Source organism: Stomoxys calcitrans, chromosome 1 (genome assembly GCF_963082655.1).
Source record: "Stomoxys calcitrans chromosome 1, idStoCalc2.1, whole genome shotgun sequence".
Taxonomy (NCBI): Eukaryota; Metazoa; Arthropoda; class Insecta; order Diptera; family Muscidae; genus Stomoxys; species Stomoxys calcitrans.
This window is the reverse complement of record NC_081552.1, coordinates 201,217,069-201,230,619: the sequence shown is the minus strand read 5'-3', so window position 1 is coordinate 201,230,619 and position 13,551 is coordinate 201,217,069. Positions and strand designations below refer to the sequence as shown.

The following is a 13,551-nucleotide window of genomic DNA, read 5'->3' as shown; positions in this document are numbered from 1 at the left end:
GTAATATTATTACTACCTGCCTTTTTTTGGTTATTCCTTTTTAAATTAACGAGCTTCTATGCAAAAAGTTACAAAAGAGAACAATTTTTTATTTGCTCTATGTTGCCCTGTTAAATGTCAAAACTATTCCAGAGTTGTTTACTGCCATACAAATGCATCGTTTTAAATGTATTCAGCTTATTGGAGTTTTTATGGTTTTACTACACTATTTATTATTTTCCCACTTGATATAACCACATTTTGTTGCAAAATTAAGACGGACACAATTTTATAAAATAAAAACCGAACACAAGAAATAGTTTACGGCACACAAAACAAAACAAACTCCCAAACTGAACAGCTGTTATAAGCGAACGAGTGTTGCCACGCGATTACAGTGCGTGGTTAGTTAATCGGATAGTCAACTGGTAACTACCAAATACGAATGCTTCGATTACACATACAGTGTGTCAATTAAAGCTGCTATTACACGATAAACGCCTGGTTATGCTAAATGGTATGTGTAGAATAAATGTAACATTAATCTAGAAGGCAAATTATGCTAAGTACAAAACGTAGCATTTGCATTTCGAACAAGAGAATTTTATAAACAACAAAGGGCTGAAGGTCGGAGCAAAGGACCTTCCACGAATTTCTTTCCTGTCAATCCCATGGCAGTCGGTTGTACGTACCGGATTGACCCGATGGAGTCCTTCATCGGCAAGGGCTACCGCCTCGGTGTACAACACACTGCTACAGCAACATGTCTCTCCTGTGAGCGCCACACAGGCTGGAACTTTGAGCTCCAATCTGTGTGGTGCCCCTAGATGTCACGAGAAGCTAAGCTGTGAGCTATTGGGCTCGTCCACAGGTTCCGGATAGTGGAATGCTCCATATGGCGCGGACAATCAGCGGTGTCGAGTGGAGAGTCACAGTTAGAGGCCGGGCGGCACCTGCTCTGGTATAAATACTGATTATCTATGAATATGACAAGGAGAATTATTGGCTCCTTTAAATAACCAATGGTGGTATGTTCCTGCGGTGATCGGTCCCTTGGCCCGGAAAAGGCTTGCTCACGTTCAGGAGCTTGACAAGGATCGTTACCTCCACATATAAATATGGCCACAACAACGACGTACTACTGATACGAAGCAAATGTATGTCGACGATCAGCGACATCATGGAAAGGTCACTGTCTTCGACACTCAGGATTTTTGTGTATAGTATGGCGACCCTCAAGGCCTTGGTAGTGGTACTCGCAGATGAGCGTGATTCGTTGTATGGACCCCACCAAACCCAGAATCAGCGAGCTGAATCTGGAAATAAATAGGATAGTCAACGAATATAAGCGGAATTTGTGGCTGGAATACTTGGAGCAATGTAACTTAGCCACCGGTGTGGGCAAGCTGTGGTCTATGGTCTCTTAAATCACTCTACAAACCCGGTAGACGGGATGACAGGACCTCAGTCACTTTTGGCAAAATAACCGTGACTGATCCGAAGAGATGCGCTAGGTGGTTCAACCGTCATTTTTTATGCATCCCGAAAGTGATGGGTCAAGGAGGAGAGCCATTCGCCGTATTCGTGATCTCCGAGCCGAAGAGCAGCCATCACAATTTACCGTGGGCGAAGTTACGAATGTTATCCGTGGCGCCAAATCATCTAAGGCGTTGGGCCCCGACGGAATCTCTACATTGATGCTGAAGAATCTGGATTCACCTGGAGTTGAGTACCTTACCACTGTCCTTAACCTGTCATTGAACACTCTTATAGTCTGTAAGATGATCAGAGTGATCCCGCTACTGAAGCCTGGAAAGGATCAGAGTAAGCGGGAGTCATACAGACCGATCTCCCTACTCCCACCAGTAGCCAAGACGCTTGAGGGACTTCTCCTCCTGAGCCTTGTTGGAGAATTTCCATTCGCCGAGCATCAGCATGGATTTCAAAGACTGCATAGCATAACAACTGCTTTGCATGCCATCACCGCACACATTTGCCGTGGCTTCAATCAGCCCAGGCCATGAGATAGGACGGTCCTCGTAGCACTAGACCTATCGAAGGCATTCAACACGGTCAGCCATGCCAAACTCTTTGAGGACATCGCCAATACGTCTCTCCAGCCAGGCCTAAAGCGCTGGGTCGCGAATTATCTGTGTGGTTGCCAGTCATTTGTGGAATTTAGAGATAAGGTATCGAAACACTGTAGAGTGAAACAGGAATTCCCCAAGGCGGGGTGATATCTCAGGCACTGTTTAATCTCTCACTATCCTCCATTACGACGCCTGTAGATGGCATAGAGATCGTATCATATGTAGACGATTGTTCGATCATGGCCATTGAATACATCTGCAATAGCAGAGAATATGCGAGACAGAAGATAACTACAAAGGGAATGCAAACAAAAATCTGACATCTCAATACCGTCAAACCTGGCCGGCTGTTAACAGCTGTTCACGTGCATATAGCGAAAAACACGATTAATCCATTCTTATCTGTTCGCACGATAACTTACCAGTACAATATTGCACTGATATTTTATCCAGAACATCTGATTTGCACTGGATGAGACTTGTTACAATTCAAACCAATTTATTTTTTTTTTTTTTTGTCAATAAATCAAAATCAGTATTATCGAAATATATAATAATTATTAATTTTGCGTTACAAAGCAACCCCTGGTTTCCCAATCGATTAAACGATTATTTTTTTATCCACCGAAAGTCGACTTTGACTTTTGCATGCAAAAAGTTGAATAATCGATTAGTCAAAAATCGACTTTTAGATCCCTATTCGACACCTAATATTTATAAAAATTTTTGTTATAGATAGTTCGGCAAATAAATTGATCAAGTTTTAAAATATTGCCATATAATTTCTTATTACTATAGAAACCTATGTGGTTAAATTAGAGCTAACAAGAGACAACAGTGCTACGATTTGTATTGAAACTGTGTAGACTTTGCCAAATAAGGGCAATTTTGTCGAGAGTCGGCAAAAATTTGCTTGCAAAGAAAAGTATGCTAATAATTTGAAACCGCAATACAGAAAACCTTTATTTCGCATCATCCGGGGTCTGTTGAATTGTGCAAAACAATAACAACAAAGATGGCCAGCGCCTTGGAAAACTTTGTCAATAGTGTGAGGAGTCTCAGTTCGTCGGGTGAGTAGTAATTGTGGTATGACGGTGGTGGTTGACACAATGATGTTTGTTTGTGTGCACTACTTGCCGGAGGTTATGTGCATTTATGTTTTTGTTGTTTGTGTTCTCTCAATGACTAGGTGCCTTTGAAGAACTGGCCACTCATCTTTTGGATACTACCGAAATATTAACAAAAAATTGGAATATTCTCGATAATGTCCTGGAGACACTGGATGTGCAACAACATTCGCTGGGAGTACTTTATGTGCTGATAGCAAAGTTTAACAGTCTGCCGGTAATTATCAATTGATTTTAGAGATAAAAATATGCAACTAATTTGGCGATTCTTTTTATTATTTTGTTTAGAACTCCAATGCTGATGTGGATATCCTGTTGAAATCTGTCAAAGACTTTATACAGCAGTGTAACTCGTATCAAGTTCGTTTGGCGGCTCATGCATGTAAGTTTAGACAATAGGACACAAAAAATTTTACTTTGTTAAAACCAGGCCACCAGGTACGTTTTGACCTGATTGACAGCTTGCCTTATATGTGCTACTAGCGAGGGAAAATAGTTTTGGCGCTGCGGATGGCATAAACTTACTACGTCCACGGTGGATTGTGATCCATAGATGGTGTCATATTAAACAGCCGTCCAGCTAAATATCATGAGTTAAATTTTTGACCGATTTGTCTAAAAATAAGGTTCTGATAATTCCTGGTATTCAGATTTGACTTCTAGGACACACACCGAAGATACTCAATTATTAACCAATTGATCTTAGGTTAGGTTGAAAAGAGGGTGTCGATATTAGTCCGCCCCATGCAACTATGGACATACACCTAAGCCGGTAATCGGCTTGTTGTGCGCTCTAAATACTAAAAGGCAAACTCGAAAAAGAAAAATCCAAAATCCTTAATTGTTTTCAATACCACTCCTCTAAGTTGGTTCATGTCTGGAATTGTCTCTCCATCTAGACGCAAAAGCCGTGCAATGACAAAGGAAAATCTCCAACGTCTCATCACCGTCCCCAAATGTCATACACATGCTATCACTTGCCGCACCTATTTTATATAAGAGAGCTCGTAGTCCTATGTGTCCCGTTATGATACCAATAGCTATACTGACCTTGCTTCCTTTCAGTAATAGCCTCGTCTTCTCACGATCTGGATCCCCCCATAGGATTTCGCTGTCCTACCGACCGTTTCGCTATTCCACAATGTTGCAGGCGCATTCGTCGCCCACTCCCCTAACTCGGACTGCGTCGAACCGAAAGGCTTTCGAAGTTTCCTCTGGCCTTCACCGCCAAATCGTCCGCCCTTTCATTTCCCCTTACTCCGCTATTAATCTGAAATTTGAAAATTTTAAATTTTAAAAATTACTTCAAACTGAAATGTGCATTTAAAAAATCTTTTATTAATCATCATTTACAGATTATGAATTATGCCATCAATTTACAAATACCATGGTTGTACAACCCCGTTGCATACATGGCCTTACAACGCTCGCTGCTGCCATCGATAAGATACGCACAAGTGATACCCAGCTAACGCCAATTCATGCAGATTTGTGCCAGCTGAGCCTTAAATCGAAATGTTTTCGCGTAGCACTTAAATATTTGGATGTTGATATAACAACAATATCAACAGCTGCCGAGACCAGGGGACAAAATCAAACGGTATGAAATGGAAAAAAATAAATTTCGTTATTTTTACTAACGTTTTTTTTTTTGATCATTTATCATAGGATACAACAAATAATGATGCCAAATACTTTTTACTTTATTACTATTATGGTGGCATGATATACACTGCTATGAAGAACTATGAGAGAGCCTTGTACTTTTTTGAAGTGTGCATATCGACTCCTGCTATGGCCATGTCATACATAATGTTAGAAGCCTATAAGAAATTCATATTGGTTTCATTAATATTGCACGGAAAGGTGATATAGAATAGACACAACAATGATTTACAGGCATTTTTCATAAATGTTTAACACATTTTGGTGGCTTTGTATTTTTTTTAGATACAACCTATACCCAAATATGCATCTCAAGTCATATCGCGCTTTATGAAACCCATTGCCCAGGTCTATCATAATCTAGCAGTGGCTTATGCCACAACATTTAGCGAAGAAGTGCGAAATTGCATTAGTAAATATAGTGAAACATTTCAACGTGATAACAATATGGGTTTAGTTAAACAGGTAAGACTGGCATGTAAAATATTTTTAAACTTTATTCCACGTCAATAATTACAACATGTTTTAAATGGGAAATTCTTTTGTGTGTTTTGACAGGTTGCCACTTCTTTGTATAAGAAAAACATCCAGAGATTAACAAAAACCTTTTTGACATTATCTCTCTCCGATGTTGCTAGTCGTGCCCAATTACCATCAGCTGCCGTAGCCGAGAAATACGTATTTAATATGGTAAGTAAAGATAATTATTACAATGCAATGCAACAAAGTGATTGTTGTTGTAGCCACATTTTCATGTGGAGGTGGCGATCCTGGTCAAAAGCTCCTGTAGGTGAGCAAGCTCGTTCCGATCCAAATGACCGTTCGCCGCGGGAATAGGTCGGCCATTGGTTATTTAAAGGCGCCAGTAACTCGCCTTGTCATATCGAGCATCATAGGCATTCCGTTTTTGTCCAAGAGCCAGTGCTGCCCGGCCTCTCACTGAGACTCTCCGCCCGATTCCGCTGTTAATTTTTTTTTTTATATTTTTTCGTCTGCTTGATTCTGTTGAGTATCCAGATCCAGGAACTCTGCGACTAAGATGGGGTGCGTCCAAAGGGATGTGGGTCTGAGTCGAGTGGGTCTGGATGGGCAGTTAAATAGGTGACGTGTATCGTGCGGTCCCTGGTTACAATCGGGACATACATCTTGCACGTCGGCATCAATCCTTGCTCCTTAGGAGTTAAGGCGGCAGGATCTACCGCTTCGTAGTTGAGCCAGAACTACTCTAGTTTGCCGAAGGAGGTCAATTTCTTCGGGTGCAATGGGAGGCGGTCGTTCTCCAAGGACTACATTAACCCGGTAGCTATTTACCGCATCTGCTGCCGTATCTGCATGAATGTTGTCTGGGCCCGCTTGATATGCCACTTGATCTAGAGGTTCTTTCTTGTAAGCGCTGAACCTCACGCTGTAGATCATGTAGATCTACCTTAAGGCTTCTGGGCGGGGGATACTTATCAACAAGATGATGATTTGGCGGTCTCTGCGATAACAACCCAAAAGGTATTGCTTATAGCTATGTCCTTTGCAATGTTAGGATCTTTGTCTCCTGATGGAGGTGGTCCACATGAGAAGAGAGCCTCTCGCAATTTGAAGGGCGGCAATCTGACAGATTTGAATATTATTCCACTGCTTGTCAGAAAGATGACAATACCACACTGATTCTGCATAACTTACCACAGACCGGCCAATGGGTTTGTACGTGGTTAACACGGTTTCTTTGTTGTTGTTGTATCCACATTTTCATGTGGAGTTGGCGACCCTGTTAAGCTCCTGTAAGTGGGCAAGTTCGTTCCGCGCCGCGGAAACAGAATGGTCATTGGTTATTTAAGGGCGCCAATAACCCGTCTAGGCACTCAGTATTTGTGCAAGAGCCGGTGCCGCTCGGCCTCTCACTGAGACTCTCCGCTCGATACCGCTGATTGTCCGCGACTGCCGTTGCAGCCACTCCGTATGGACCATTCCACTATCCGCAACCTGTGGACGCGCCCTGTGGCTCGCAGCTAAACTTTTCGTGACAGCAATGAACACCACACGGATCGGACCTCAATGTTCCAGCCTGTGTGGTGTTCACAGCTATCCCGTGCCGGGAAGGTTTCTTTGTCAGCACCCCAAGTGCTGCCGGCAAGAGACTTGCGGACCTTGTCCGGAGAATGTTTAAGAGCTGACAAATGTGACGCCAAGTATTTGGGACATTTAATGGTCGGAATAATCTCTCCATCGACCATCACTTTCATCTCAGTATTCACCTCACCCATATTTTTAATGAACAATGGGGCTGAAGATTTGATGGCAGATATCTTCGGAAATATGAGGTAAAATCGTTGAGGAAGACGTTCAAGCTGTCGATGGTGTCTTGATGCCGTGGTCGTAAAATTGTCCCCATATGATACGATCTCTATGCCGTCTGGGTGGTTTGAATGGAGGATAGGTAGAGGTTGAACAGTGCCGGAGATATCACCACGCCTTGGGGAACTCCCTGTTTAACTCTACAGTGCTTCGACTTCTTATCCCTAAATTCCACATATGACAGAAGATAATTCGCGACTTAGCGTTTCCGGCCTGGCTGGAGGGACGTGTTGGCAATGTCCTCAAATGGGTTGGCATGGCTGACCGTGTCGAATTTCTTCGTAGGTCCAGTGCTAAGAGGACCACCCTATCACACGGCCTGGGCTGATTGAAGCCACGGCAAATGTGTGCGTTGATGGCATGCAAAACAGTTGTTGTGCTATGCAGCCTTCGAAATCCATGCTGAAGCCCTTCGAATGGTAATTCTCCTACGAGGCTCGGAAGGAGTAGTCCCTCAAGTATCTTGACAACTGGTGAGAGAAGGGAGATCGGCCTGTAAGACTCCTCAAAACTCGGTCCTTTCCAGGCTTCAGTAGCGAGATCACTCTGACCATTTTCCAGACATCGGGAACTATAAGAGTGTTCAATGACAGGTTGAGGGCAGTGGTAAGGTACTCAATTCCAGTTAAATCCAGATTCTTCAACATCAATGTAGAGATTCCGTCAGGACCCTTGGACCCCTTGGATGATTTAGCGCCACGGATGACATTCGTAAGTTCGCCCACGGTAAATTGTGATGGCTGTTCATCGGCTCGGAGAGCGCGGATAAGGCGAATGGCTCTCCTTCTTGCCCTGTCACCCTCGGGATGCACAATAAATTGACGGTTGAACAACTTGGCACATCTCTTCGGATCAGTCACGGTTATTTCGCCAAAAGTGACTGAGGTCCTGTCATCCCGTCTAACGGGGTTCGAGAGTGACTTAACAGTAGACCACAGTTTGCCTAAACCGGTGTCAAAGTTACATTGCTCCAAGTGTTCCAGCCACAAATTTCGCTTATGGTCGTTGACTACCCTGTTTATTTCCGGATTCAGCTCGCTAATTCTGGGGTTAGTGGGGTCCGTACTACGAATCCTATCACGCTCGTCAGCGAATACCACTACCTACGCTGGGAAATTAGACCGCACTTGGGGTATTCGGCCGGCTGGTATAAAGCGTGCTGCTGCTGCGTTAATGATGTCTCGGAATTTCCTCTCGGCAACTAGCACATTTGAGGGGGGTGTCAGTTCACTGTAGCGGCGACTGGTGTACTCTCTGAAGCCAGCCCAATCGGTCTTCTTTTGATTGATAAACGTCCGGCACTCAGAGGTTATGAAGTCAGGTGGTCGATCGAAGGTGTGAATTATGTGGAGGTGGTCTGATACCAAAGGAATGATGGCTTGCCAGGATACGTCACTCAGGAAATCAGGGGTTGCAATGAAGATGTCTGGCGAGCTGCTACATCTCCTCGTTATACTAGTGGGGACATCCTCATTCACCGTGCAAAACGTGGAGCTTTCAATCTGCTATGCCACAGCTATGCCCCGCTGGTCGTTCCCGAGGGGAGAATGCCATGAAACGTGAAGTTCATTAAAGTCTCCCAGAACTAGACAATTATGGCCAGACAGTAGCCCACTTATGTCGGGCTTTTACGCTTCGCCATTAACTGGGTCACAACTACCGACCGGCGGTATGTACCGGACTTGACTGCTATCCCCATACACTCCATGTTGGGGTTATTAGCGCCAGGCGCACGCTAGTTGGATCTATACTGCACGATATGGTGCATCCGAGTGCAATCCCATGGCAGCCGGTTGTACGTACCGGATTGACCCGATGGAGTCCTTTATCGGTAAGGGCTGCCGCCTGAGTGTTCAAAACACTGCTACAACAACAACAACGAAGACCCACCTTCAATCCTTAAGCAATCCTTACGGAGCATATTGTATCCTTGACAACTGTGCAGGCTGCAGTTGTTGTTCAGTTTTCAGCTGGACCCCTGCAACCAATATGTTCTTCCACAGAAAATCCACTACCTCGTCGATCTTGTCTCTCAGACCATTGCAATTCAATTGTAAAAAGGATATACTTCCCGGCACTCGCCTAACTATATTGCCGCACGGGAGAGGTCTGACGACGCCGACGCTTGTGACCAACTGCTGTCTATGTTCGCACAGCACCTTGCAACATAGTCAGTGTGACTATATTCCAGTAGTAACGTAAGGGCGAAGCAAGATCGGAAATGTATCCACTCCATGTACCGGTTACACCCCGCCGACACCGACCGATGATGGGGGTGGTTCTGGCAAAACGAACAGGACCATGGACCGGGTTTCTTCAATTCCGGCACGGACCAGAAGCGTGCGGAGCAGACACCCTGGGATGTGCCTCTCCCATGACAAAAAAAGAACGAACACATACACTGAGATGGCAGCCCTTGCTGATGAGGGAGTCCACCAGGTCAATCTGGTGCGTACAACCGGCTGCCTTGGTACTGGCATCCTTCTCCTCCAAAAACAATGAATTAGGTCTTTTGCCACCCAGCAACTTAGCCCACGTCAACGAATATATGTACCTCTGGTCTGCTCGTCCTTGTCTTTGTGTGATTTTAATGAGTCTCTTTTATTTCTTTTAATTTTTTTCCACTTCTAGATCAAGTCCGGCGAAATCTATGCTACAATCAATCAAAGAGATGGCATGGTTATATTTAAAGATGACCCGCAGAAATACAATTCAAATGAGATGTTCCTGAATATACAAGACGATATGGATAATGTTATGGCCCTAGTGAAACAAATTAACAAAATGGAAGAAGACATTATTTTGAATCCAATTGTAAGTTGGTGTCTTTTTTAAAAAATTTATTATGCCTAATGGACTAAAACCTAATTTTGCCCATTTCAGTATATTAAAAAGGCCGTAGGAAATCCTGACGATGAATTGACGTCTCAAAATGCAAAAGCTTTTGCGGGGTAAACATGATCTTTTCCTAAGCTTCCAAGTAAATATGGCTAATAACACTTTCCCATTTTTTGTTGTTGCAGAGATCCCATTGATTGATCATATCATTCAGCCCATGTTTTAAACCGTTCAGAAGCTTTTATAAGTTCTCATATGAAATTTAAACAATGCAGCACATATGTCATCTTCAGCAGCCTTATGCTCGAACACATTATTTCTCCATTGTTTAATAGTGATAAGAAATTTCGCAACATATTCACAAACAACATAGCTACAGCCAACAATAATAACAACAAAAACTGCACTTCGATACGACACTGTGGCACAACCAACCAATCGCAACCACAACAACTACTTTGCCTATTGAACATTATTATAAATAATTGTTTTTAAAAGAAGAAAAGTAAAATTTACAAAAGAAAAATAACATCAACCTTAATTTTGTTTTTCATCAGATGAAACTCTAAATACTCAAAGTCCTTAGCTGGCACAGATTATTTGGACGTCCAACATCAAGTTAAGTTTTCATATTTTTAAATTATAAGGAGTAAAGGCGAAATGTTATTTAAAGTTCTTTCCAAATGTTTTGCAAAATGCTGAAATGAACTGCCATTTGGAATGGAAGCACTGAAATTGAATAGCCAGCTACTCAAAGTCGCATACGTTGTAAGTAGTAGTCAACTTCAAGTAGTAGTCAAGTCAGTACCATCAGTAAATAAACATCGGAATTTTTCAAACAAGTAAGAGACTCAGTAATTGAACATTCAATCGGGGTAAGTTTAAGTTAGTCATTTTTTTCCTTTTTTTTTTATTAATTTTACTTTATTATTTTTTTATGTAATTTTTAATTTTTCTTTAGTTTTTTTTTTTTTTAAATTAATTTTTTCTTTGTTGTTGTAGCCACATTTTTAAGTGGTTGGTCTGCCATAACAGCCCAAAAGGTATTGCTTATAGTTATTTCTTCGCAATGGTAAGATCTTTGTCTCCTGATGGAGGCTGCCCATCAAAGGGCAGCAATCTGACTGATCTGAATATTATTCCACTGCTTGTCACAAAGCTGATGAGACCACACTGGCTCTGCATAACTTACCACAGACCGGCCAATGGGTTTGTACATGGTTAACAAGGTCACTTTGTAGTTGTTGTAGCCACATTTTTATGTGTCGTTCCGGTCCAAAGGATCGATCGCCGCAAAAACAGGGTGGCCATTGGTTATTTAAATGCGTCAATAACTCGCCTTGTCATATCGAGTATCATAGGCACTCAGTTAGAGCCGGTGCCGTCCGGCCTCTCACTGAGACTCTCCGCTCGATACCGCTGATTGTCCGCGACTGCCGTTGCAGCTACTCCGTATATATCATTCCACTATACGCAACCTGTGGACGCGCCCGGTAGCTCGCAGTGTCAGCTTCTCATGACAGCAATGAACACCCCATAAATTGGTGCTCAATGTTCCAGCTTGTGTGGTGCACACAGCTATAGCGCGCCGGGACGAAAATAGTAAAACAGTATAACACTGTTAGTCAAGCGATATATAAATGCCTTTATCTGAATCCCATATGCATCTTTATTGGTCTATGAATTCACTCGGGGTTTTAGGGTCATTAAAGTTTGGATGTTAGATGTACTTCATTCTTAAGACTTTATTTGAGCCCGATATTCTAATGGGGATTTTGGGAGGGGGAAGGCCCCCCAGGGTAGTGATTGGTGTGTTTGGGGGGGGGGGGGGGTGGTCTGGTCCTGAAAGTGAGTATGAATTACGTGCTCTACTCCCAAATACCTTTCATTTAAGCCCCATATTACCATGAACGGCAGCCGGTTGTACGTACCGGATTGACCCGATAAAGTCCTTCATCGGCAAGGGCTTCCGCTTCAGTGTACAACACACTGCTACAACAACAACAACAACATGAACGGTAAATATGGATGTCCGATTTTAGGGTGATTTCGGGTATGAGATGGTCCCCCAGACACTTAGCCCTAAAAATATACCAGCATCGTGCTCTGCTCTCAAATACCATTTATTTAAACCCTATATTGTCATTGGTTTAAGAGGAGTTATGGCATGAAGCGTTCCCTAAACACTTGGCCCCAAAATTGGCTATCAAATTTGTTTTCTAATCTCAAATACCTTTCGTTTGAACACATATTGCCATGGTCGGTGAATTCTTACTCTTTGGGGGTGGAGTGTGGAATGGGCGTTGCGCCAAATACATGCTCCCACATTGATCGGGAATGGGGCGCCCACTCAGTGACTTGGCTCTGAAAATGTATATCAGATTCGTGGTCTACTATAAAATACCTCTTATTTGAGTCCCATATTGCAATGGTCAGCAAATACGTCCTATTTGGGTGGTGTTATTGGGGTGGGGTGGCTCCGTAGACACTTTTTCCCTAAAATTAATATAAGATTTGTGCTTTACTCCCAAAGCCCTTTCATTTGAGCCTCATATTGCTATGGCCGCAAATGTGTCTTCTTTGGAGGTGTTTTTGGAGAGAGGCGGCCCCCAAACACTTGGTCCCCACATTTGGATTTCAGATTCGTATGCTTCACTTGAATACCTATTATTTGAGCCCCATATTGTCATGGTCAGTAAATAAGTCCTGTTTGGGGGTGTTTTGGGGAGGGGGTAGACCCCCAGAAACTTGGGGCCCCCATTTGGATATCAGATTTGTATTCTACACTCAAATACCTTTCATTTGAGTCCCATATTGCCATGGTCGGTAAATATGTCCGACTTAGTGGTGTTTTGGAGGTTGGGGAGGTCCCCCACACACTTGGACAGACTATTGAATATCAAATACGTTTTCTTATCTTAAATACCTTTCACTTGAGTCCCATATTGTCGTGACTGGTCGTTATATCTTCTTTTATATAAAATGAAATTGTTGCCATTTGTTTGTTCCGTATAGACTCAAAAGCGGCTAAACCGATTTTCATGAAATGTTCACAGGTAGGGTTCTAAATTTTTTGATGTCCGAAGGGGGGCGGACCCTCCTACATACCCCAATTTTCAAAAACGACAAATCTCGGAGATGCGTGCACTGATTTAAGCGAAATTTTGTATGCCACCTTATGGTACCCCAAAAACACGAAATTGGTAAAAAATTTTGTGGTCAAATAATCTGGGGGAACGCCCCATCCCAAAACCCACCCGAACGGACATGTGCACTGATTGGGACAATATGGGTATCAAATGAAAGGTAATTAACAGTAGAGTACGAATTGAGTATACAAACGTCACATTTAGTGTCACATCCTTAGAAAAAGCCCCAAGAGAACACTTTCACCGTTTTGGGCAATATGGGCATCAAATGAAAGGTATTTGAGAGTAGAGTTCGAACTTGGCATTAAAATGTTACCCTATGTGTCGAGGGCCCCCACCCCCATAAAAGCCACCCAA

The 13,551-nt window shown here is 43.0% G+C and overlaps 1 protein-coding gene across 1 annotated transcript; it reads left to right on the top strand.

Moving 5' to 3' along the window:
* The first annotated feature begins 2,772 nt into the window (after positions 1-2,772).
* Positions 2,773-10,580, top strand: LOC106091150 (COP9 signalosome complex subunit 3). The gene is made up of 10 exons (XM_013257582.2): positions 2,773-3,139; positions 3,259-3,413; positions 3,485-3,578; positions 4,552-4,796; positions 4,865-5,062; positions 5,147-5,326; positions 5,420-5,551; positions 9,839-10,021; positions 10,091-10,158; positions 10,231-10,580. Exons 1-10 carry the CDS (start codon positions 3,085-3,087, stop codon positions 10,244-10,246), a joined length of 1,326 nt encoding a protein of 441 aa, XP_013113036.1. The 5' UTR covers positions 2,773-3,084; the 3' UTR covers positions 10,247-10,580.
* Positions 10,581-13,551: the final 2,971 nt, after the last annotated feature.